The sequence below is a fragment of the Oncorhynchus tshawytscha genome, linkage group LG01, assembly GCF_018296145.1.
Source record: "Oncorhynchus tshawytscha isolate Ot180627B linkage group LG01, Otsh_v2.0, whole genome shotgun sequence".
In the NCBI taxonomy this organism is placed as follows: domain Eukaryota; kingdom Metazoa; phylum Chordata; class Actinopteri; order Salmoniformes; family Salmonidae; genus Oncorhynchus; species Oncorhynchus tshawytscha.
The window spans coordinates 77030414-77057078 of NC_056429.1; the positions used below are offsets into that span (position 1 = coordinate 77030414).

Consider the following 26665-nt stretch of genomic DNA (forward strand, 5'->3'; position numbering starts at 1 on the left):
GTGTGTTACTGATGGTAGGCTTTGTTACTTTGGTCCCAGCTCTCTGCAGGTCATTCACTAGGTCCCCCCATGTGGTTCTGGGATTTTTGCTCACCGTTCTTGTGATCATTTTGACCCCACGTGGTGAGATCTTGCGTGGAGCCCCAGATCGAGGGAGATTGTCAGTGGTCTTGTATGTCTTCCATTTCCTAATAATTGCTCCCACAGTTGATTTCTTCAAACCAAGCTGCTTACCTATTGCAGATTCAGTCTTCCCAGCCTGGTGCAGGTCTACAATTTTGTTATTGGTGTCCTTTGACAGCTCTTTGGTCTTGCCCATAGTGGAGTTTGGAGTGTGACTGTTTGAGGTTGTGGACAGGTGTCTTTTATACTGATAACACGTTCAAACAGGTGCCGTTAATACAGGTAACGAGTGGAGGACAGAGGAGCCTCTTAAAGAAGAAGTTACAGGTCTGTGAGAGCCAGAAATCTTGCTTGTTTGTAGGTGACCAAATACTTATTTTACACCCTAATTTGCAAATAAATTCATTAAAAATCCTACAATGTGATTTTCTGGATTTTTTTTTCTCATTTTGTCTGTCATAGTTGAAGTGTACCTATGATGAAAATTACAGGCCTCTCTCATCTTTTTAAGTGGGAGAACTTGCACAGTTGGTGGCTGACTAAATACTTTTTTGCCACACTGTACATGTAGGTAGAGTTATTAAAGTGACTATGCATAGATAACAACAGAGTGTAGCAGCGGTGTAAAAGGGGGGCAATGCAAATAGTCTGGGTAGCCATTTGATTAGATTTTCAGGAGTCTTATGCCTTGGTGGTAGAAGCTGTTTAGAAGCCTCTTGGACCTAGATTTGGTGCTCAGGTACCACATGCCATTCGGTAGCAGAGAGAACATTTTATGACTAGGGTGGCTGGAGTCTTTGACAATTTTTTAGGGTCTTCCTCTGACACCACCTGGTATAGAGGTCCTGAATGGCAGGAAGCTTTGCCCCAGTGATGTACTGGGCCGTACGCACTACCCTCTGTAGTGCCTTGCGGTCACTGTTTTCATACCAGGCAGTGATACAACCATGCTCCCGATGGTGCAGCTGTAGAACCTTTTGAGGATCTGAGGACCCATGCCAAATCTTTTCATGGTCTTGCTTGGACCATGTTAGTTTGTTGTTGATGTGGACACCAAGGAACTTGAAGCTCTCAACCTGCTCCACTACAATCCCGTCGATAAGAATGGGGGTTTGCTCGGTCCTCTTGTTCCTGTAGTCCACAATCATCTCCTTTGTCTTGATAACGATGAGGGAGAGGTTGTTGTCCTGGCACCACATGGCCAGGTCTCTGACCTCCTCCCTATAGGCTGTCTCGTCATTATCGGTATCAGGCCTACCACTGTTGTGTCATTGGCAAACCTAATGATGGTGTTGGAGTCGTGCCTGGCTGTGCAGTCATGAGTGAACAGGGAGTACAGGATGGGACTTAGCACGCACCCCTGAGGGGCCCCTGTGTTGAAGATCAGCGTGGCGGATGTGTTGTTACCTACCTTTACCACATGGGGCGGCCCATCAGGAAGTCCAGGTTCCAGGTGCAGAGGGAGGTGTTTAGTTCCAGGGTCCTTAGCTTATTGATGAGTTTTGAGGGCACTATGGTGTTGAACGCTGAGCTGTAGTCAATGAATAGCTTTGTCACATAGGTGTTCCTTTTGTCCAGGTGGGAAAGGGCAGTGTGGAGTGCAATAGAGATTGCATCATCTGTGGATCTGTTAGGGCTCTTTGTAAATTGGTGTGGGTCTAGGGTTTCTGGGATAATGGTGTTGATGTGAGCCATGACCAGCCTTTCAAAGCACTTCACAGCTACAGACGTGAGTGCTACGGGTTGGTAGTCATTTTGGCTGGTTATCTTAGTGTTTTTGGGCACAGGGACTATGGTAGTCTGCTTAAAACATGTTGGTATTACAGACTCGGACAGGGAGATTTTTAAAATGTCAGTGAAGACACTTGCCAGTTGGTCAGTGCATGCACTGAGTATACGTCCTGGCCATCTGTCTGGCCCTGCGGCCTTGTGAATGTTGACCTGATTAAAGGTCTTACTCACATCGGCCTCAGAGAGCGTGATCACACAGTCTTCCGGAACAGCTGGTGCTCTCATGCATGTTTCAGTGTTATTTGCCTCTAAGCGAGCATCGAAGTTGTTTAACCTCTTGAGCTTACTTGAGACGCAGACGTCCCACCTAGAGCTCTAGAAATGCACATGCGCGACGCTACATGCTAATAGTATTAGTTAAAACGCAAACGTTCATTAAAATACACATGTTTGGTATTAAAATAAAGCTACAGTCATTGTGAATCTAGCCACCGTGTCAGATTTTTAAAATGCTTTTCGGCGAAAGCATGAGAAGCTATTATCTGATAGCATGCAACACCCCAAAAGACCCGTAGGGGATGTAAACAAAAGAATTAGCATAGTCGGCGCTACACAAACCGCACAATAAAATATAAAACATTAATTACCTTTGACCATCTTCTTTCTTTGCACACCTTGATGTCCCATAATCAATACTGGGTCTTTTTTTGGATTAAATCGGTCCATATATAGCCTAGATATCGATCTATGAAGACTGTGTGGAAAACGGAAAAAAGTTTCATAACGTAACGTCATTTTTTAAAAGTTAAAAATTCGACGATAAACTTTCACAAAACACCTCGAAATACCTTTCTAATGCAACTTTAGGTATAACTACACGTTAATAAGCTATAAAAATCATCAGGAGGCGATGTAAATTCGATAGCCTGCCGTGTGGAAAAATGTCCGGAAAAACACAGAGACAATGCCTCGGGTCGGTGGTCGGAGAGAATCGGTTCCCTTTGGGCGGATCTACCAAGAATCAATTCAGATTCAAATGAGGAGACTCTATAGATCCTGTGGTAGCTGTAGGTACTGCAAGCTTGGCCTCATATATTACGGTTCACCTTTAACAATTCATGGGAGTGGCGCATGGATATTTTTTTCCATCTCCAGTGATCAGATTTTCCTGCGCTTTTCGATGAAACAGACGTTCTGTTATAGTCACAGCCGTGATTTAAACAGTTTTGGAAACGTCTGAGTGTTTTCTATCCACACATACTAATCATATGCATATACTATATTCCTGGAATGAGTAGCAGGGCGCTGAAATGTTGCGCGATTTTTAACAGAATTTCAGAAAAAGTAGGGGGGAAGCTTAACAGGTTTTAACTCATCTGGTAGGCTCGTGTCACTAGGCAGCTTTCGGCTGTGCTTCACCTTTGTACTCTGTAATGGTTTGCAGGCCCTGCCACAGCAGACAAGTGTCAGAGCCGGTGTAGTACGATTCGATCTTGGTCCTGTATTGACGCTTTGCCTGTTTGATGGTTCATCAGAGGCCATAGCGGGATTTCTAATAAGTTTCTGGGTTAGAGTTGTGCTCCATGAAAGCGGCAGCTCTAGCCTTTAGCTCAGTGTGGATGTTACCTGTAATCCATGGATTCTGGTTGGTGTATGTACGTACGTTTTCTGTGGGGACGACGTCATCGATGCACTTATTGATGAAGCCAATGACTGATATGGTGTACTCCTCAATTCCATAGGAAAAATCCTGGAACATATTCCAGTCTGTGCTAGCAAAACAGTCCTGTAGCTTAGCATCTGCTTCATCTGACCAATTTTTTATTAATCTAGTCACTGGTGCTTCCTGCTTTAATTTTTTGCTTGTAATCAAGAATCAGGAGGATAGAATTATGGTCAGATCTGTCAAATGGAGGGTGAGGGAGAGCTTTGTATGCGTCTCTGTGTGTGGAGTAAAGGTGGTCAGAGTTATTTTCCCTCTGGTTGCACATTTAACATGCTGATAGAAATTTGGTAAGACCTATTTAAGTTTCCCTGCATTAACGTCTCCAGCCACTAGGAGCGCCGCCTCTGGGTGAGCATGTTCCTGTTTGCTAATGGCGGAATACAGCTCATTGATTGCAGTCTTAGTGCCAGCATCAGTGCTGGCTGGTTATACAGCGTGTCGTTGTTCAGCCACGACTCCGTGAATCATAAGACATTACAGTTTTGAATGTCCCGTCGGTAGTTTAATCTTTGATTATATTTTCCAAAGATAGCACGTTCGCTAGCAGAATGGAAGGCAGTGGGGGTTTATTCGATCACCTACGAATTCTCAGAAGGCAGCCTGCCCTCTGGCCCCTTTTTCTCCGCCTTCTCTTCGCGCAAATGACGGGGATCTGTGCCTGTTCCCGGGAAAGCAATATGTCATTCAGGTCGGGCTGATCGGACTCGTTAACCTGTCTAGGACTGGTGGAACCCCAGCCAATGAAATTGCAGGGCGCCAAATACAAATCAACAGAAATCTCATAAATCAAATTTCTCAAACATACAAGTATTAGGCACCATTTTAAAGATACAATTCTCGTTAATCCAGCCACTGTGTCTGTTTCAAAAATGCTTTACAGCGAAAGCTCCACAAACGATTATGTTAGGTCACCACCAAGTCACAGAAAAACCCAGCCATTTTTCCAGCCAAAGAGAGGAGTCACAAAAAGCACAAATAGAGATAAAATTAATCACCAACCTTTGATCTTCATCAGATGACACTCATAGGACTTTATGTTACACAATACATGTATGTTTTGTTCGATAAAGTGCATATTTATATCCAAAATCTAATTTTACATTGGCGTGTTATGTTCAGAAGTTCCAAAACATGGGGTGATTTTGCAGAGAGCCACAATTCACAGAAATACTCATTATAAATGTTGATGAAAATTCAAGTGTTATGCATGGAACTTTAGATACACTTCTCCTTAATGCGACCGCTGTGTCAGATAAAAAAAAAAAACTAAAGCATACCATGCAATAATCTTTGTACGGAGCTCAGAGCCCAAACCAGCCAAAATAAATATCCGCCATGTTGCGCAGTCTACATTAGTCAGAAATAGCATTATAAATATTCACTTACCTTTGATGATCTTCATCAGAATGCACTCCCAGGAATCCCAGTTCCACAATAAATATTTGATTTGTTCGATAAAGTTAATCATTTATGTTCAAATAGCTTCTTTTGTTAGGGCGTTTGGTAAACAAATCCAAACCAGTGTTCAGGTCCGGCCAAGTCCGAAAAGTTCAAAACGTTATATTACAGGTCGTAGAAACTTGTCAAACTAAGTATAGAATCAATCTTTAGGATGTTTTATCATAAATGTTTAAAAAATTCCATTGTCTGTAGAAAAGCAATGGAACGAGAGCTACCTCTCGTGAATGCGCGTGACTGAGATCGAGGCTGCTGCCAGACCTCTGACTCATTCCCCTCTCATTCTGCCCCCCTTCACAGTAGAAGCCTGAAACAACGTTCTAAAGACGGTTGACATCTAGAGGAAGCATTAGGAAGTGCAAAATGACCCATATCCCACTGTGTATTCGATAGGGGCTGAGTTCAAAAACTACAAACCTCAGATTTCCCACTTCCTGTTTTGATTCTTTCTCAGGTTTTTGCCTGCCATATGAGTTCTGTTATACTCACAGACATCATTCAAACAGTTTTAGAAACTTCAGAGTGTTTTATATCCAATACTAATAATAATGTGCATATATTAGCATTTGGGACTGAGTAGGAGGCAGTTTACTCTGGGCACGCTTTTCATCCAAAAGGGAAAATGCTGCCCCCTATCCCAAAGAAGTTAAAGGAAAACAAGGATTCTGACAGTTCGTGGTAAGTTATCGCAGTTCCGATGTCCAGAAGTTATTTTTGGTCATAAGTGACGGTAGTAGCAATATTATGTACAAAATCATTTAAAATGTAAGTTACAAACAACGTAAAGAAACAAAAAAAAACACAATTGTATAGGAACACGTCAGCCTTCTCCGGTGCCTTCTCCAGTGCCTTCTCCAGTGTTTTAGGAATAAGAGTTTTTGACACCTGCTAACAGCAGGTGCTAATTATCAATTGTTTTATATTTTTTTCATCCCTCTTTTCCCCAGGGCTTAATTGACTGCCAGGGCATTGGCAGCTGTCACTGAGGGAAAGCAATCTGTTTTGTTTTCCTTGGACATTACTTTAACTTAATGCATTTTTTGTTGTTGAAGGGCAATAGCTGAAAACAATGTTCAGCCAACTCTGAGGCAAGAGGTGCAACTTATTGTTACTGGGGCTTCCTGTCCTGCTGGTTTTACATTTTGTGACAAGGGAATCTGAACTAAACTGAAACTGCATATCAACCCACATGAATGACATTGTTACATAGTTATTAGATCAACTTTATGTCAAATGCTATTAACTGTAGAAACATGAGAGAAGCTTACACACTGTTGAAGTATATATTAAAAAGCATGAATGGGTTGATTGAAATGACTCAGAACTTGAACAATAACCCTGCTATTCAAGCTTTCTCATTGATTTCCCTTCTCTTCTCACTCTTGGTTTCACTGTCAGGCGTTAAGCATTCGGTTGATTTTATCTTGCAGTGGTAAACTGCTCCGATCCAGGCTTTGTGGAGAATGCCATTCGTCACCCGCAGCAGCGTTTCCCCGAGAGCTTCAACTATAGAACCAGTGTGATGTATCACTGCAAGAGGGCCTTCTATCTGCTCGGCTCATCACTTCTCACCTGTCAGTCAAACGGCCTCTGGGACAGATCACTTCCTAAGTGCCTTTGTGAGTAATATGCTAGGATTGTCTTGATCAGGGTACAAGAAGTGGCAGAAGTGGAATCTGGGTCCCACTTCGTGTGGTTAGTCACTGTTGGAGAATGATAGAAAGTGTGAAATGTACCATTCTTATAGTGGGGAGAATATGGGGATGGTGCAAGGGATTTGTGAAGAATTTATATTGGTAGTGTTTGAAAATAAATAATATAGAAACGTTGTCTTTGCTGACAATGTCATATGTAGTGTTAATGTTTGTGATAAAAGGTGGGTTGTAGGAGAAGTGGTAGTAGAAGTAGTAGTGGGAGTAGTAGTAGTAGTAGTAGTAGTAGCAGGAGCAGGAGTGGGAGTAGTAGTAGCAGCAGGAGCGGGAGTAGTATGAGTAGTAGTGGGAGTAGTAGTAGGTAAACAACTAAAATGTAATTGTGGTAGTAGCTAACACTGAAGGCACAAGAACAATGGCGTATATCCATGATCAACTCAGTATCAACTGTCCTCTCTGAACTTTTTCTCTCCATTTCGCCTGAAGCTATTTCCTGTGGTGATCCTGGCACACCACCCCAAGCTGTCATGTCAGGCAGGAAGTTCACCAACGGTGGCGTGCTCCATTATACCTGCAGCCAGGGCCGAGTGCTGATTGGGAACGCCACGCGCTACTGTCAGGAGGACGGACGCTGGAGTGGGTCACCACCCTACTGCTCAGGTATTTCCATCAGCAGGGGCCTACCACTCTGCCAGCCAGGGGCGACCTGAAGGCTCTAAGGGTGCACAGAAATACCACAGCTCAACAGGTTTCAGGGATGTCAAACCGAGCGTGAAAAGCTATGGATTTCTGTGGGTTTTTCATGTGTGGTAGCTAGAGATGTAAGATGCAAGCACTCTGGGTAGAGCCTTGGTAGCCTTTCATGTTAGTTAAAGGGGAGGGGGAAAAGCCTATTTCCATCTCAGAAAACAGGCTAGAGTGACTGATATGAGCTGCCTATGGGACTGCTGTGGTGAGGGATGGCTGTTTGAGTGTTGGATATTTTCTCTCTCCCTCACGAGGTGGTAGTTCCGGGGAGTGCGGTGACCCTGGAATCCCACCTCACGGCTCCAGGCTAGGGGAGAAGTTCCAGCTGAAGAGCCTGCTGCGATTCACCTGTGATGCCGGTTTTTCCCTGAGTGGCTCACCTGAGAGGACCTGCCTCCACAATGGCTCCTGGAGTGGCACCCAGCCAGTCTGTGAAGGTGAGTCCCCTGCCATATATAATCAACTACTATACCTGTAGATACGTTATCCATTGTGACAATGACTCCCTTGACTGGGAATGAGCATAATCTGGGCATCATTGAGGGCTGATAAGGCAGTGTCATGGTTCACCTTGTCGGACTGTTTTAATGATCAGTTCTATTGCAAAAAGGAAATATTTTAGATTGTATGGCATTGGACAAATAATGTTTTCCCAATGTATTGCTATTTAATTGGAAAATCAATGATGAGAACATTGCATGTTTGTGCAATGCAGGGATTTTTTCATAATTATGATAAACAGTACAACTACTCAAGTATGATATATTATAATAACAGTTAAACTGGCTATTTGACAGATTTACTGGTTGCTATAAATGCAACATTTTCATACTCACTTGTCTGAATTTAGGACTCATTGATGTAAGCATGGGTTAGGAGTCCTACACAGACAACCCGCCACCGGTAATGTAGTGTACGATAATTCATTGCTTTAATGCACATTTTCAGAAAGGATTGCTCCACCTATTATAGTCTGCAATTACCTTAATGCTCAGCCATTTTGGGAGGAATTCAAAAGAGGAGAACCCAGGGTTATTTCTGACACTGTTTAATTCTTTGGTTGAAAAATGAAGAGGGAACCTTGAGTGAAGCCAGGAGGGATGCTTATTGGCACATTCATATGAAGTATAAAATACCTACACACATTATGTACAAAGGTATGCAAATGTGGGTGTACTGAATATCTAAGCTGATCAGGGTTGGGGTCAATTCATAAAGTAAACTAAATTCAAATTCCAAATGTTCCTCATTGAAACGTTTTGAAGATAATTGGAATTGGAATTTCAATGTACTCCCTGAATTTACTGGAATTTAAATAGAATTGATCTATATTTCTAAAAAAAATCTTAAATGAAGAACGTCTTAAACTATGTCTCATCGGCCAACAACATTGATTGAGCTTTATATCTCTGTAATCCAAGAATCAAATACAAAGAATTAGTAAAAATCGAATGAATTATGACCGTCATTATTATGTATGCTCAACATAACGCATATCGTAGCGTGCCTTAAGATTGTGGGTAATTATGGGTTCCTTGTTTTCAGGTTGTTGTTTCTAATTCCTATGTATGTTTTGGTGTTGAGGTTGTTATGAATTCTTCTTAGTTGCTCTGTTGTCTGTTTCTTATTTTAACCCAGTTATCATCAGTGTTGTCTGTTAGATGGGATCGGATCCCCTATGCTAAGTGTTGGTTGAAGTTAGCATTTATTCTTTTGCATTACCTAGTAGTTAATGTATCGCTTAGATAAAGATACATTATTACCAGTGCCATTTAGCCCCTAACCCTAAACATAATTAATGTAATACAGATATTTGTTTTGCCCATGTAAGCCTGAGTGGTTTAACCTCTAGCGTCGAGCAATCCCATATCCGGGAGCGTAATTATAGCCTCAAGCTCATTACCATAACGCAACGTTAACTATTCATGAAAATCGCAAATGAAATGAAAGAAATATATTCACTCACAAGCTTAGCCTTTTGTTAACAACACTGTCATCTCAGATTTTCAAAATATGCTTTTCAACCATAGCTACACAAGCATTTGTGTAAGAGTATTGATAGCTAGCATAGCATTAAGCCTAGCATTCAGCAGGCAACATTTTCACAAAAACAAGAAAAGCATTCAAATAAAATCATTTACCTTTGAAGAACTTCGGATGTTTTCAATGAGGAGACTCTGTTAGATAGCAAATGTTCATTTTTTCCAAAAAGATTATTTGTGTAGGAGAAATCGCTCCGTTTTGTTCATCACGTTTGGCTAAGAAAAAAATCCGAAAATGCAGTCTCTACAACGCCGAACTTTTTACCAAATGAACTCCATAATATCGACAGAAACATGGCAAACGTTGTTTAGAATCAATCCTCAAGGTGTTTTTCACATATCTATTCGATGATAAATCATTCGTGGCAGCTATGTTTCTCCTCGAAGCAAACGAAAAATACACGCAGCTGGAGATTACGCAATAATTGCAACGGAGGACACCAAGCGGCCACCTGGTAGATTTAGTCTCTTAAGGTCAATCTTCCAATGATTTGCCTACAAATACGTCACAATGCTGTCGACACCTTGGGGAAACGACAGAAAGTCTAAGCTCATTCGTGACCCATACACAGCCATATAAGGAGACATTGGAACACAGCGCATTCAAAATCTGGGGCACTTCCTGTATGAAATTTCATCTTGGTTTCGCCTGTAGCATTAGTTCTGTGGCACTCACAGACAATATCTTTGCAGTTTTGGAAACGTCAGAGTGTTTTCTTTCCAAAGCTGTCAATTATATGCATAGTCGAGCATCTTTTCGTGACAAAATATCTTGTTTAAAACGGGAACGTTTTTATCCATAAATTAAAAGAGCGCCCCCTATATCCAAGAAGTTAATGGATTGTCTACTATCTGAAATCGGCATGGCACAACCTTCAAGGGGTATTTACCTTTCATCCAAGCTGAAGGAATTCCTCTCTGATACATCTGTCAGAGAACACTATATATTTCAAAGAATGCCCTGGTGGATTACTCCGTCTCCTTCCGTCCTTCATTCCGTCATTCATCGTTTTTATTTTCATCATTAGGTCAGTTTTTGTGCATTTCTATATTTATAAATGTATTATTAATCATAGTTATTCAGTCTTCACGGCAACAGTACAAAGTACAAAGCGAGATAAGCCCGCAGATTGCTTACAGGAGATCAATAACGCTGCATTATTTAGAGGTCATTCATAATTGACGATGGTTTAACGGTTGCTATAAGGGAGTTGAGACGGATCACTGCTTGGGTGATGCAAAGTGGATGGTGGCACTCTATTTCTGTGATACAATAATGCTGTGCCCAGGTACTAAATGCAAATTCTCATGCACAGGGGGACCACAACACTGCTGTCACTTGGGAAATAATTACTTTGACGACCACATAATTGGCAGCACCTGATGTGCTTATCAACAAGGCTCAGCACCTGGACAAGGTTGCTGCTGCCCCCTGGATGAATGACGTGTGGAAGGGGTAGTGAGCTGTAGTGTGCTATTTAAACTACCTAACCTATTCCCTAACGGTTGGGAAATACATATGGCCACAACAGTCTCCCTGAGGGACTTCATTAACTCTTTATTGGTCCCCTTATTCTCTATATAAAGTGGTTACATTATTATGGGAAGCTGTACATGGGTATTTGCTTCCTTTAACCCACTGAGTATCCTGTTGCAGCCTTGAAGTGATATTATGCCTACACAGAGATAATGCTAAACATTCTTATCAACATGAATAATTAGCAGAGTTCACTGCTCTTAAATGCTCAGCTATTGGCTTTTCTATGACTTGAGCTAATGAGTATACGCTCAATCAACCCTAATTGAGTCATACGTACTCAAAGCTTGCACTGTAGCATAAGCCCCAGATATTCCCGCTGTAATCAAAAGCATTCATTGCATTTTGAGATCAGCACTTGTAAAAGTGAATGGCAAATGTACACATGGGGGAAAGTGGAGAGCATATTTCCTCACAACGTATGTTACGCTTTGACTGATCCCTCTTTGATTAATGCCCTCTGAAGATTCACATGCCGCTGGTTCTCCCCTTCTGTAAACAAGGATGAAACTGCTTGTGCGGTATTGAGAGTATTTAAGCAGGCTGTGTGAGTGAAAGCTCTATTCTTGTGAGTCGTGTGGTCATTTGTTGTCATATGTCCCCAATGCCTCATTATTTATGGGATGGACTTGTTGTTCCCAATTAACGTAATTGGTTTTTAAAGACGATATCTATCACTGTGTACACAGGCAGCCCAATTCTGATTCTCTTTTCAGTAATTGATCTTTTGACCAATTAGATCAGCTTTTAAAAAGATTTGATGTGAAAAGATCTGATGTGATTGGTCAAAAGACCAATTAGTGGAAAGAAATATCAGAATTGGGCTGCCTGGGTAAATGCAACCTTTGAGAGTGAGGATCCCATTTAATTTCTAGCCTTCTAAAATGCCACTCCAGGTCATTGACAAAGGCTGATACATTTCATTAAAAAGCTTTAACTAATTGGATCAAATCAATAAGTATTTGATTTTAATGTCTTGTTTCTGTTAGATTACAATTAAGTTGATGGGTTGGTCAGCACCTGTAAAATATATTGTACTGAAGAACGATTGGACTTATTATGGGAGTAGATGTATTTCCTTTTATCCACAACCATAGTCAAGAGAGTATGACTTTCATGGTTGCAAGTGACTTTAATCAATTAGACCCCAATATAATTCTAGAATGCTGCTGTAGATTACTGAGAAGTTTAAAGATAAAGCACATTTTCTCAAACATTTCAAACAAACAGACATAGCTCAAAAACAAAGATATAGCCCAAAAACAAAAATTACAATTACAAGTTAACTTAGTTTTATAGAGCACAACCTCTTCTATAATATGACACCACATAGGCCTCACGAGTGGCGCAGCGGTCTAAGGCACTGCATTGCATTCGGGGGCCGCGAGTCCCATAGGACAGAGCACAATGGGCCCTGCGTTGTCCGGGTTAGAGGAGGGTTTGGCCGGTGGGGCTTCACTTGGCTCATCGCACTCTAGCGACTCTTTGTGGCGGGCTGTGCGCCTGCAGGCCGGGTCCCTGCCAGCTCACCCCGGTCACAGGTTGAATGGTGTTTCCTCTGACACATTGGTGCGGGTTAATGTTTCGGAGAACACATGGGGAGTTGCAGCATTGAGATAAAATCAAAAATTAGTGGGAAAAAACGGGGTAAAATACAAAATATGTCAATGGGAATAACATTAATTTTGTCTTCCATTGTGTAAAGACACTGACTATCAAAAAATTATTAACACTCAACACACCAAAAAAACAGTGTATTTAAATTGTAGTAAATTTTATCTAAATTACTCGCTCTAAATGTACCAAGTATAATATACTATACTTAAAAAATATATATACATATAACAAATGTACACATTTATCCAAAATGTGACCAGAGGACAATGTTCAGAAAGTATTTCAAAACCCACACATTTGATTTTAAACTATTCTTACTTCTGTAACAATGTAAAAATTCCAACAACTTTTCAGAGACCATTTCAAAATGTAGATAACCTCTCTCAATAAGATTTAGTACCTCCTCGCCTGACACAAAATGTAGAACTAGTAGCCTACTTTGACAATTCAGTGAATGCAACAAATATTAGATAGAGACAGAGAAAGAGAGATGATATAAAACACAACAACTGTTCAGAGACAATTTTAAAAAGTACACAATTTCCCTAAAAGATTTGTAGGTCAAATTCATATTTCACATGGTCACTTTAGTGTTTGCATTTAGCCTGCAAATGTCATGGAACTTATGGAAGCACGGCCCCATCCTGGAATGTGGCACAGAACAAGTAGCGCACCCAAAGAAGGTTTCTACACATCTTCCACTCTTTGGCCTGCGTCCACCCCGGATGCGCACCACACAACCTCTCTTGTGCCCTTCAAACTTCAACTGCTTTCAAATTGTGAGTCCACACGCCCTAATACCACATTCTTGGCTTCCCTCTTCCTGTCATTGTAGCCATATCACAATGTGAATGCACAAGCTGCATTTTGAATGCCTTCAGGAACCAGTGCCTGCAGTTTCTGAGCGACCTTTGCAGCGTCCCCGACACAATGTACGCATTTATGATGACAATGCTGAGCATCCCCCAAAACACAAACAAAATTGTAATAGTTCCATAGTTGGTCAAGGTGGTCAACCCTGCCCATTTCATTGGTGTAATCCATTAAAATCTCTGGCACAGATATAAGTTCCTACCACATTTGAAATACAACTCCAAAACCCCTGCGACAAGGGTGAATGGTGGGATCTAGGGCAGACAATGGAAACGTTGGCACCCCTCTCATGTGTGCTCTCCCTCTTCCCCTACCTCTTCCTCCTCCTCTCCCTGCTTCTCCCTCTCCCTCCTTCCCTCCCTCTTCCTCCTCCTCTCCCTCAAGCTATGGTCCAATGGATTGATTTTCATATTATGAGCAATAAGATCTGCTCGTTTAGTCTACAAACGGTGTCAGTGGAGGTGTTAAACCTATTGAAGTCATTACCTGATGGTAAATCTACAGGTTAGGGTCTTATAGACAATTCTTTGCTTCGCTGTGCTGCTCCCCAGATTGCAGTTCCACTGAGATACATATTTAATTGGTCTCTGGAAAAGGGGATGTTTGCAAATGTATGGAAGCATGCGAAACTGTGTCATATTCCGAAAGACAGCAAAGAACCCATTACTCCTGCCAATAGTCGACCAATTAGTCTACTCCCTACACTCAGTAAGATATTGGAGGGTATTGTGAGTAGACAAATGTGGGAGTACATGGAAAAGAATGATCTGATTACAGCCAATCAGCATGCTTATCGCAAAAAACATTCCACTACCACTGCATTGGTTGACATGACTGACCAGTGGCTCAATGCTATGGATAATGGCAAATTTGTAGGTGTACTATTTTTAGATTTCAGTGCAGCATTTGATTTAGTGGATCATGAAATAATTTTGACAAAATGAATGCATTATGGTTTTAAGGAGGTAGCTTTGAATTGGGTACAGTCATATCTGTGGGGCGGCAGGGTAGCCTAGTGGTTAGAGCTTTGGACTAGTAACCGAAAGGTTTCAGGTTCAAATCCCCGAGCTGACAAGGTACAAATCTGTTGTTCTGCCCCTGAACAGGCAGTTAACCCACTGTTCCTAGGCTGTCATTGAAAATAAGAATTTGTTCTTAACTGACCTGCCTAGTGAAATAAACATTAAATTAAATATCTAACTGACAGGAAACAGTCCACCTATATCAATGGTTCATTTTCTTCCCCTAATGTGTTAAACTGTGGAATACCGCAGGGCAGCTGCCTTGGGTCACTTCTTTATTTAATATATACCAACGACCTTCCCTATGCATTGGTTGAAACTCAATCTACTATATTTGCAGATGATACTACAATTTATGCAGCAAGACAATCGGTTCAACAGGTACAGCAGGCTTTACAAGGAGATTTGGAGAATATCAGGAAGTGGGTTTGCCTAAACCAACTTGTTTTAAACACCAAGAAAACCAAAGTTATATTGGTCTGTTCAACTGAGAAAAGCCCAAAACAGCATGGGATACAATTAAGTATGGGAGGAGTACAAATTGAAGAAGTGGCAGAAACCAAACTATTCGGAGTGCAGCTAGACAACTGCTTATCATGGTCGTCTCAAATAACTAATCTATGTTAAAAAAAAAATATTAAAACAGCATGCATAATCAGAAGGATAGCTAAATATTTACCAGGAAAAATTATTCAGCAAATAACACAAGCATTAATTGAGAGTCAGGTGAACTACTGTTCGGTGGTCTGGGGAAATGCATCATCAAGTGAAGTTAGGAGGCTGCAGAATGCACAGAATAAAGCAGCAAGGATTGTTTTAAGGTGGAGATATGGTTCTTCTGTTGCAGTCATGCGTAGTGTTCTCGGTTGGTCATCAATCGACAAGGTAATTGAAAAAAAAACATGCTTATTTTGTAATATACATCATTTAAAACGGCCAAGTTCTATTCAAAACTGTATTCAGTTGGTAAGAGATAGATGTTCCGTAAATACTAGGAATAGATTGTCCACCATCTACGCGTTATCCAGACAGAAAGGAGAAATAGGCCAAAGAACATTTCGATTTAGAGCAATACAGAAATTGAATAAATTAACTGAGCAAACTAATGGGGATCCTGATAAACCTTTCGATATATAAATGTAAACATTATTTTAAAACAATTAAAATATAGTATATAGAAATGTTGTAGGACTATAGAGGATGAAGAATCAATATTTTTTAGATTGACTATTTATTGGGTCATTATGCTAGTATATTATATACAGTGGGGCAAAAAAGTATTTAGTCAGCAACCAATTGTGCAAGTTCTCCAACTTAAAAAGATGAGAGAGGCCTGTAATTTTCATCATAGTTACACTTCAACTATGACAGACAAAATGAGAAAAAGAATCCAGAAAATCACATTGTAGGATTTTTTATGAATTTATTTGCAAATTATGGTGGAAAGAAAGTATTTGGTCAATAACAAAAGTTTATCTCAATACTTTGTTATATACCCTTTGTTGGCAATGACAGAGGTCGAATGTTTTCTGTAAGTCTTCACAAGGTTTTCACACACTGTTGCTGGTATTTTGGCCCATTCCTCCATGCAGATCTCCTCTAGAGCAGTGATGTTTTGGGGCTGTTGCTGGGCAACACAGACTTTCAATTCCCTCCAAAGATTTTCTATGGGGTTGAGATCTGGAGACTGGCTAGGCCACTCCAGGACCTTGAAATTCTTCTTACGAAGACACTCCTTCGTTGCCCGGGCGGTGTGTTTGGGATCATTGTCATGCTGAAAGACCCAGCCACGTTTCATCTTCAATGTCCTTGCTGATGGAAGGAGGTTTTCACTCAAAATCTCACGATACATGGCCCCATTCATTCTTTCCTTTACACAGATCAGTCGTCCTGGTCCCTTTGCAGAAAAACAGCCCCAAAGCATGATGTTTCCACCCCCATGATTCACAGTAGGTATTGTGTTCTTTGGATGCAACTAAGCATTCTTTGTCATCCAAACATGACGAGTTGAGTTTTTACCAAAAAGTTATATTTTGGTTTCATCTGACCATATGACATTCTCCCAATCTTCTTCTGGATCATCCAAATGCTCTCTAGCTAACTTCAGACGGGCCTGGACATGTCCCCTGGCTTAAGCCAGTACATGTCTGGCACTGCAGGATTTGAGTCCCTGGCGGCGTAGTGTGTTACTGATGGTAGGCTTTGTTACTTTGGTCCCAGCTCTCTGCAGGTCATTCACTAGGTCCCCCCGTGTGGTTCTGGGATTTTTGCTCACCGTTCTTGTGATCATTTTGACCCCACGTGGTGAGATCTTGCGTGGAGCCCCAGATCGAGGGAGATTATCAGTGGTCTTGTATGTCTTCCATTTCCTAATAATTGCTCCCACAGTTGATTTCTTCAAACCAAGCTGCTTACCTATTGCAGATTCAGTCTTCCCAGCCTGGTGCAGGTCTACAATGTTGTTTCTGGTGTCCTTTGACAGCTCTTTGGTCTTGGCCATAGTGGAGTTTGGAGTGTGACTGTTTGAGGTTGTGGACAGGTGTCTTTTATAATGATAACAAGTTCAAACAGGTGCCATTAACCTCTAGCGTCGAGCAATCCCGTATCCGGGAGCGTAATCATAGCCTCAAGCTCATTACCATAACGCAACGTTTCCAATTCATGAAAATCGCAAATGAAATGAAATAAATATATTGAAACACAAGCTTAGCCTTTTGTTAACAACACTGTCATCTCAGATTTTCAAAATATGCTTTAACCAAAGCTATACAAGCATTTGTGTAAAAATATTGATACCCTAGCATAGCATTAAGCCTAAGCATTCAGCAGGCAACATTTTCACAAAAACAAGAAAAGCATTCAAATAAAATAATTTACCTTTGAAGAACTTCGGATGTTTTCAATGACGAGACTCTCAGTTAGATAGCAACTGTTCTTTTTTTCCAAAAAGATTATTTGTGTAAGAGAAATAGCTCCGTTTTGTTCATCACGTTTGGCTAAGAAAAAAAAACGAAAATGCAGTCACTTACAACGCCGAACTTTTTTCCAAATTAGCTCCATAATATCGACAGAAACATGGCAAACGTTGTTTAGAATCAATCCTCAAGGTGTTTTTCACAATTCAATTCGATGAAAAATCATTCCTGGCAGTCGGTTTGTCATCAGAGGCAAACGGAAAAATACTGCAGCTGGAGTTTACGCAATAATTGCGACGGAGGTCACCAAGTGACCACCTGGTAAATGTAGTCTCTTATGGTCAATCTTCCAATGATATGCCTACAAATATGTCACAATGCTGCAGACACCTTGGGGAGAACGTGGAAAAGGTAAGCTGACTCCTAGCTCCTCCACAGCCATATAAGGAGTCATTGCCATGAGGCGGTTTTAAAAAATGCGGCACTTCCTGATTGTATTTTTATCTGGGTTTTTTCTGTAACATCAGTTCTGTGGCACTCACAGACAATATCTTTGCAGTTTTGGAAACGTCAGAGTGTTTTCTTTCCAAAGCTGTCAATTATATGCATAGTCTAGCATCTTTTCGTGACAAAATATCTTGTTTAAAACGGAACGTTTTTCATCCAAAAATTAAAAGAGCGCCCCCTATATCGAAGAAGTTAATACAGATAACGAGTGGAGGACAGAGGAGCCTCTTAAAGAAGAAGTTACAGGTCTGTGAGAGCCATACATTTTGCTTGTTTGTAGGTGACCAAATACTTATTTTCCACCATAATTTGCAAATAAATTTATTAAAAATCCTACAATGTGATTTTCTGGATTTTTTTCTTCTCATTTTGTCTGTCATAGTTGAAGTGTACCTATGATGAAAATTACAGGCCTCTCTCATTTTTTTTAAGTGGGAGAACTTGCACAATTGGTGGCTGACTAAATACTTTTTTGCCCCACTGTTTGTTTGTAATAGTGTGTTGTATGTGAAAGTGTGTTTGTATTAGAAATTGTATTTTAATATTTAAGGACTCTTGGAAGATTAGTCCAAATGGGGACTAAAAGAGATCCAAATAAAATAAAATAAAATCTATGTTCCTCTTCCTCCACTCTCCTCTCCCACCTCTTCACTCTCCTCTTCCTCTCTCCCTCCAATCTCCCCTCGCTCCACTTCACCCTCCACAACTCTATTCCTCCAATCATCTCTAACTCCTCTTCCTCCCTGCCTTTTGCTGCTTAGCCCTGACTCTCCACATCACTTCCCTCGCTTTCATTGAGCTAGAGAAATAGAGTAACAGAGGGAGACCAGACAAGCAACAAATAGGATACAATTGTGGTCAAGATCATAATCTCTCTCCCTCTCACACTGTCTCTCTTTTCCTTCCTCTCTATTTCCTTTTCTCAACCATACACATCACATAACTGCATTTGACACTAGCTAAGTAAGTGAAAGTGAAAAAATATACAAAGAAATATACAGTGCATTTGGAAAGTATTCAGACCCCTTGACTTTTTCCATATTGTTAAGCTACAGCCTTATTCTAAAATGGATTAAATAACATTTTCTCTAATCAATGTACACACAATACCTCATAATGACAAAGCGAAAACAGGTTTTTAGATTAAAAAACAAACAGAAATACCTTATGTATATAAGTATTCAGACCCTTTGCTGTGAGACTCGAAATTGAGCTCAGGTGCATCCTGTTTCCATTGATCACCTGTGGTAAATTCAACCGATTGGACATGATTTTGAAAGGCACAAACCTGTCTATATAAGGTCCCACAGTTGACAGTTATGTTAGAGCAAAAACCAAGCCATGAGGTTGAAGGACTTGTCCGTAGAGCTCCGAGACAGTATTGTGTCGGGGCACAGATCTGGGGAAGAAGAAAAAAAATGCCTGCAGCATTGAAGGTCCCCAAGAACAGAGGGGCCTCCATCATTCTTAAATGGAAGAAGTTTGGAACCACCAAGACTCATTCTAGAGCTGGCGCCCGGCCAAACTGAGCAATTGGGGGAGAAGGGCCTTGATCAGGGTTCCTCTGTGGAGATGGTAGAACCTTCCAGAAGGAAAACCATCTGCAGCACTCCACCAATCAAGCCTTTATGGTAGAGTGGCCAGACAAAATCCACTCCTCAGTAAAGGGTACATGACAGCTTGCTTGGAGTTTGCCAAACAGCTCCTAAAGGACTCTCAGACCATGAGAAACAACATTTTGTGGTCTGATGACATCAAGATTGAACTCTTTGTCCTGAATGCCAAGCGTCACGTCTGGAAGAAATCTGGCACCATCCCTACGGTGAAACATGGTGGTGGCAGCATTATGCTGTGGGGATGTTTTTCAGCAGCAGGGACTGGAAGACTAGTCAGGATCAAAGGAAAGATGAATGGAGCAAAGTACAGAGAGATCCTTGATGAAAACCTGCTCCAGAGCGCACAGGACCTCAGACTGTGCCGAAGGTTCAGCTTCAAACAGGACAACGACCCTAAGCACACAGCCCAGACAATGCAGGAGTGGCTTCGGGACAAGTCTCTGAATGTCCTTGAGTGGCCCAGCCAGAGCCTTGACTTGAACCCGATCGTACAGCTTGAGAAGATCTGCAGAGAAGAATGGCACACCTGTACCCAAATTAACCTGTAAAAGAAAAGGGTTCATATTGAAACAAAAAGGATTGAATTCTTTGAATTGAACTGTACCCGAACACTTGAGGCTGTAATCGATGCCAAAGGTGCTTCAACAAAGTACTGAGTAAAGGATCTGAATACTTACGTAAATGTGATATTTAAGTTGTTTTTTTAATACATTTTAAAAAATGTGTAAAAAACGGTTTTTGCTTTGTCATTATGGGGTACTGTAGCTAGCTCTCCCAGTCTCTCTCTTTTGCTTCTCCTTAATTTAGGAATACATTTATTTGTTCAAAACTGTTCAGCTATTGCCTTTTTCTCACTGAGTCAACTACTCATCACATTTTATGCACTGCAGTGCAAGCTTTTTGGTATTTGGTATTTTATCAGGATCCCCATTAGCTGTTGCAAAAGCAGCAGCTACTCTTCCTGGGGTCCACACAAAACATGAAACATGACATAGTAGAGAACATTAATAGACAAGAACCGCCCAAGAACAGAACAACATAAAAACAAAAAAGGCACTCGTAGCCTACATATCAATGCATAGACTCAAACTATCTAGGTCAAATACGGGAGAGGCGTTGTGCCGTGAGGTGTTGCTTTATCTGTTTTTTGAAACCAGCTTTGCTGTTTATTTTTTAGCAATATGAGATTGAATGGAGTTCCATGCAATAATGGCTCTATATAATACTGTGTGCTTTCTTGAATTTGTTCTGGATTTGGGGACTGTGAAAAGACCCCTGGTGGCATGTCTGGTGGGCTACGTGTGTGTGTCAGAGCTGTGTGTAAGATGACTATGCAAACAATTTGGGATTTTCAGCACATAAATGTTTCTTATAAAAAGAAGAAGCAATGCAGTCAGTCTCTCCTCTACTCTTAGCCAACAGAGACTGGCATGCATAGTACTTACACTGTATTACAATGAAGAGCAAGACGTGCCGCTCTTTTCTGGGCCAGCTGCAGCTTAACTAGGTCTTTCCTTGCAGCACTGGACCACACGATTGGACAATAATCAAGATTAGACAAAACTAGAGCCTGCAGAACTTACTTTTTGGAGTTTGGTGTCAAAAAAGCTATCTTTATTACGGACAGAGCTCTCCCCATCTTTACAACCACTGAATCTATATGTTTTGACCATGACAGTTTACAATCTAAGGTAATGCCAAGTAATTTAGTCTCCTCAACTTGTTCAACAGCCACACCATTCATGACCAGATTACCAAATATAGATTAATTCTAGAATTTAGGGAATGATTTGTACCAAATACAATGCTCTTAGTTTTAGAGATATTCAGGACCAGTTTATTACTGGCCACCCATTCCAAAACAGACTAAAACTCTTTGTTAGGGTTTCAGTGGCTTTATTAGCTGTGGTTGCTGATGCATATATGGTTGAATCATCAGCATACATGGACACGCATGCCTTGTTTAAAAATATTGAAAAGAGAAGAGGGCCTAGAGAGTTGCCCTGCAGTACACCACACTTTGCATGTTTGACATTAGAGAAGCTTCCATTAAAGAGAACACTTTGAGTTATATTAGATAGATAGTGCTGAATCCACAATATGGCGAGGTTGAAAAGCCATAACACATATGTTTTTTCAACAAAAGGTTATGGTAAATAATATCAAAGGCTGCACTGAAATCAGTACAGCTCCCACAATCTTCAATTTCTTTCAACCAATCATCAGTCATTTGTGTCAGTGCAGTACATGTTGAGTGCCCTTCTCTATAAGCATGCTGAAAGTCTTTTGTTAATTTGTTTACAGAGAAATAGCATTGTATTTGGTCAAACACAATTTTTTCCAATAGTTTGCTAAGAGCTGGCAATAAGCTTATAGGTCTACTGTTAAAACCAGTAAAGTCCGCTTTATCACTCTTGGGTAGTGGAATTACTTTGGCTTCCCTCCAGGCCTAAGGACAAAGACTTTCCTCTAGGCTCAGATTAAATATATGACAGATAGGAGTGGCTATAGAGTCAGCTACCATCCTCAGTAGCTTTCCATCTAAATTGTCAATGCCAGGAGGTTTGTCATTATTGATCAATAACAATAATTTTTCCACCTCTCCCACACTAACTTTACAAAATGCTTTTCTTTCATTCTTTTTTTATGCATGAATACGATGACTCACTGTTTGTTGTTGACATTTCCTGCCTAAGTATTCCCACTTTGCCAATTAATTAATCATTAAAATAATTGGCAACATCAAATGGTTTTGTGATGAATAAGCCATCTGATTTGATGAAAGGTTGAGTTGAATTTGTCTTTCTGCCCATAATTTCATTTAAAGTACTCCAAAGTTTTTATCCATCATTCTTCATATCATTGATCTTGGCTTCATATTATATTTTCTTCTTTTTGTTGAGTTTAGTCACATAAGTCAGCCAGTCAGATGTGCAGCCAGATTTATTAGCCATTCCATTTGCCCCATCTCTTTCAACCATACAGTTTTTCAATTTCTCATCAATCCATGGAGCCGTAAGAGTTCTAACAGTCAGTTTCTTAACAGGTGCATGTTTATCAATAATTGGAAGAAGCAATTTCATAAACTCATCAAGTGCAGCGTCTGGATGCTCCTCATTAATCACATCAGACCTACAAATAGTTTTAACATCATCCACATAAGAGTCACAACTAAATATTTTGTATCTCTTTTACACAATTTTAGGCCCAGCTGTAGGAACTTTGGCTTTCCTTGATATAGCCACCATATTGTCATCACTGCATCCAGTGGGTACGGATACAGCTTTAGAACTAAGTTTTACAGTATTAGTAAAAATGTGATCGATACCTCTGGATGGTCTTGTTCCTGTAGTGTTTGTAAACACCCTGGTAGGTTGATTAATAACCTGAACCAGATTACAGGCACTGGTTACAGTAAGAAGCTTCCTCTTGAGCGAACAGCTTGATGAAAACCAGTCAATATTCAGGTCCCCAAGAAAGTAGATCTCTCTGTTGTCACAAACGTCGTCAGGGAAATGACCGGACCAAGGTGCAGCGTGGTGAGCGTACATTTCTTTTAATTATGAATGTCGCCAACAAAAACAAGAAACAACAAACGAACGTGAAGCTTACTAGGGCTACACAGGCCACTAACAAAGCCTAAGTATGATTACCAATCAGAGACAACGATAGACAGCTGTCCCTGATTGAGAACCATACCCAGCCAAAACAGAAAACATAGAATGCCCACCCCACATCACCCCCTGACCTAACCAAATAGGGAAATAAAACGTCTCTCTAAGGTCAGGGCGTGACATCTGTTTACATCACATACATTATCAAGCATTTCACACGTACTGTATAGATACTGGCTGTTTGCACTTGGTGGACGATAGCAACACCCCAAGTGTCAATTGACAGCATACACTGTTTCTGGTTTCTGGTTGATGACAACAGCCACATGAATATGACAACAGGTTGTTTGCAAGTTAATCTTGCGATATTGACACTGATATTATTGTTAGAAAAACAAGGCAGTTTGTGACCGCTATAGTAATTTAAAGAAAGGCAGTCAACGGCCGCTATGGGTTCTAAAGTGTTAATGATAACAATCAATGTAGGGTTTATTTACCTTAAATTTATCTTAAAGTATTTTCCTTTTTGAAATTTTTTTAAATCTATTGATGTTTTTTCAGCGGTTTCCTGTGGGAATCCAGGTACGCCTGCCTACGGGAAGATTGTCTTCAGTGATGGAATACTGTTTTCAAGCTCCGTGGCATATGCTTGTTGGGAAGGATATAAGACTTCCGGCCTCACCACTCGCCACTGCACCACCAATGGCACCTGGACCGGCTCGGCCCCAGACTGCACAGGTATGGTGCTCAGTGGCGATTTTAGCATGTAAATCTTGGTGGGGCAAACAAAAAAATATATTGTTTTATGAAGGCCAGCAAAGCCTACACATCACAACACTAAACAATACATTCAATGCACTATAACGGTGATAAACGGTGCCCACAAACTGTTAGGACAGCAGAGTCCAAACAGCAGTCCCAACACCTTACCACTGCTACACCTGGCAATCAGCAGAGCCTTGTCTGGCAGCGAAACAATACATTCTGCCTCATTTACTACCATTTAAAAAAAATATAGCTGATATGGGTGACTGGCCCATGGCGTTACCCTATTTTTCGTGATATGGGTCACTCTGCCTCGTTTACTACCCTTTAAAAAAATATATAGCTGATATGGGTGACTTGCTTAAACATATGTGGTTTCTACTGACAATTGAGATGTACAAACTATGGCATAAGGGAACAACAAGCGGATAAGAGGCAATCCGTAATTTCAATTAAGACATTATTGAGCAAGCTAGGACGGCCGTAGTCAATATAACTATGTGTTCAGCACTTTTGAAATGTACAGCGACAGAATTCAGAACTTTGGCCATTCTTACAGTATTCTCCCTGTACAACAAGTCAGAAATTAGGCTATATAAATATGGCATAAAAGCAGACAATGAAAGCTCTTACAATATTAAATTATTGCATTTCTCTAAAACAGGCTATAGGCTACATGTGCACCATCATGTCAGAACAGTAGGCTAAGTTATGAGGGAGGAAAGGAACCAAATTATTAGCGTGAGGCACATGTGCTACTAACAGTTTACTATACAACATTCACTTAAAATTACTTTCTTTGCTACACTATACATATCTCCCTGGCATATTACATAATTTATGCAGCAGCATACAATATATATTTTTGGACTCACCTTGTTGTGGAAGTTGGCACAGAGGTCTTTCTTGTGGGCCGAAATCACAACCCTGAATTCTGAGTTGGATGACCGTTCAACATTTTTTTCCATATTTTCCCATTCTGACATAGTTTTTTCCGAGTTCCCAGTTGTCTTTAACTCACTGAAGCCTGAGATTTTCCAGTTCCAAGTTTTTAATTGTTTTGAACGTGTCAGAAATGCTGGATTGACAGCATGGCCAAAGTATTCAAACTATTCTGGGCCATGGCGTTACCCTCTTTTTTGTGATATCCAATTGGTAGTTATGATCTTGTCTCATCGCTGCAACTCTCCTACGGACTCAGCGAAGGTCGAGAGCCAAGCCGCACTGCTTCTTGACACACTGCTCACTTAACCCAGAAGCCAGCTGCACCAATGTGTCAGAGGAAACACTGTCGACCTGACGACTCAAGTCAGCTTGCTAGAGCAGGATGAGACAAGGACATCCTGGCCGGCCAAAACCTCCCCTAACCCGGATGACACTGAGCCAATTGTGCGCTGCCTCATGGGCCTCCCGGGCACAGCCGGCTGTGACACAGCCTGGGATCGAACCCGGGGCTGCAGTGGCGCCTTAGCACTCATTGCTGGTCTAGCTTGCGAGCTAAAATTATGAAATGATTGACATGATCCGTCCAATCGAAGCTACGGTAGGTATAACGTGATTTGATGTCCATTTTATCTTTGGCCAGTGACCTCGAGCCTTCTTGGATGGGCACTTGAGTTTTTGAGCTCTACCTGTATATTTTGCTGTAACGTAGTGTCTCAATTAGTGACAGAACACTGAGCCAATATTACTAACCCGTACGCTCCGGCTCTGCCTCACCTGCCCAGAATGACGCGTCGCCACTGACTGTACTATAGGAGCACTACAGTGGACTCGTCTAACACACATCTTGTGTTCATTCAATCTAGACAATGAGATGTGGCCACAATTCACCTAATCCTACATGCCACGCTATGCTTTTGATTATGCTTGGACAGTACTGTCTATGACTATTTGACCAATTCAACAGTGATCAGCTGTGGAGATCCAGGACCTGTTGCCAATGGGATTTACATAGGGAATGAGTTCACCTTCAACAAGACTGTTCAGTATCACTGTAACCCAGGCCACGTCATGGACACTGTCGGTACGTCTGTGCTCCTCTGCACCAAGGATGGGTCTTGGAACCAAACCAAGTCTAACTGTAAAGGTAATACAACTTTGGTTATGACTCAATAATACTTGTCGTTTGCTTACAAAGAAACAAACATTTCAACTTTAATTTCTTTACTTAGGGCTGAGATGAGAAGGCGCAACCAGAGAAATATAGTACAGATATCACAACAACATCCCAGAATTTCAAGCACTCAGAGATCAAAAGATTTCAAAAGTTTTTTGATCCTGTTTGGAGTAGTTTCTCTACCTTTTTGGCACAGCAAGCAAAATTATTGACTTGCACAGACTGAAGGGATGTTATCCATGAAATGTGTAAGCTCTGTGCTATCAGATGTCAGACATCAAACGTGTGGAGAAAACAATGTATCCAGTTAGTGGTGCAATGCAGGCAAGCATAGAGCAGGGAAGTCTCCTCCTGAGCAGATTGACAGGCAGAGAATGAATGTGTGCACTTCACATATTATTCCCCAGAGTAGTACTTTAGCACAGCAATTGCAATCCTGTGGGTGAATACTGTTTAATATGCCAGAAGTTCCTGTTTTAGAATTGTAATATTTTATTGTCTCAGCGGGAGTGTTAAGATATTACAGTTCATGCAATACCCTGCATATAATCAAAAACAGATACACTTCCCATAACGGATATGTATTGTGATTAAAGGGACG

The 26665-nt window shown here is 41.0% G+C and overlaps 1 protein-coding gene across 1 annotated transcript in view; it reads left to right on the forward strand.

The window, feature by feature from the left end:
- The window catches only part of LOC112261014 (CUB and sushi domain-containing protein 1-like), a 208810-nt gene that overhangs the window by 165195 nt on the left and 16950 nt on the right, over window positions 1–26665 (forward strand). Inside the window, 5 exon segments of the mRNA XM_042328356.1 lie at window positions 6469–6657; window positions 7177–7350; window positions 7692–7874; window positions 23742–23918; window positions 25855–26034. Of these exon segments, the coding sequence (XP_042184290.1) occupies window positions 6469–6657; window positions 7177–7350; window positions 7692–7874; window positions 23742–23918; window positions 25855–26034 (903 nt within the window).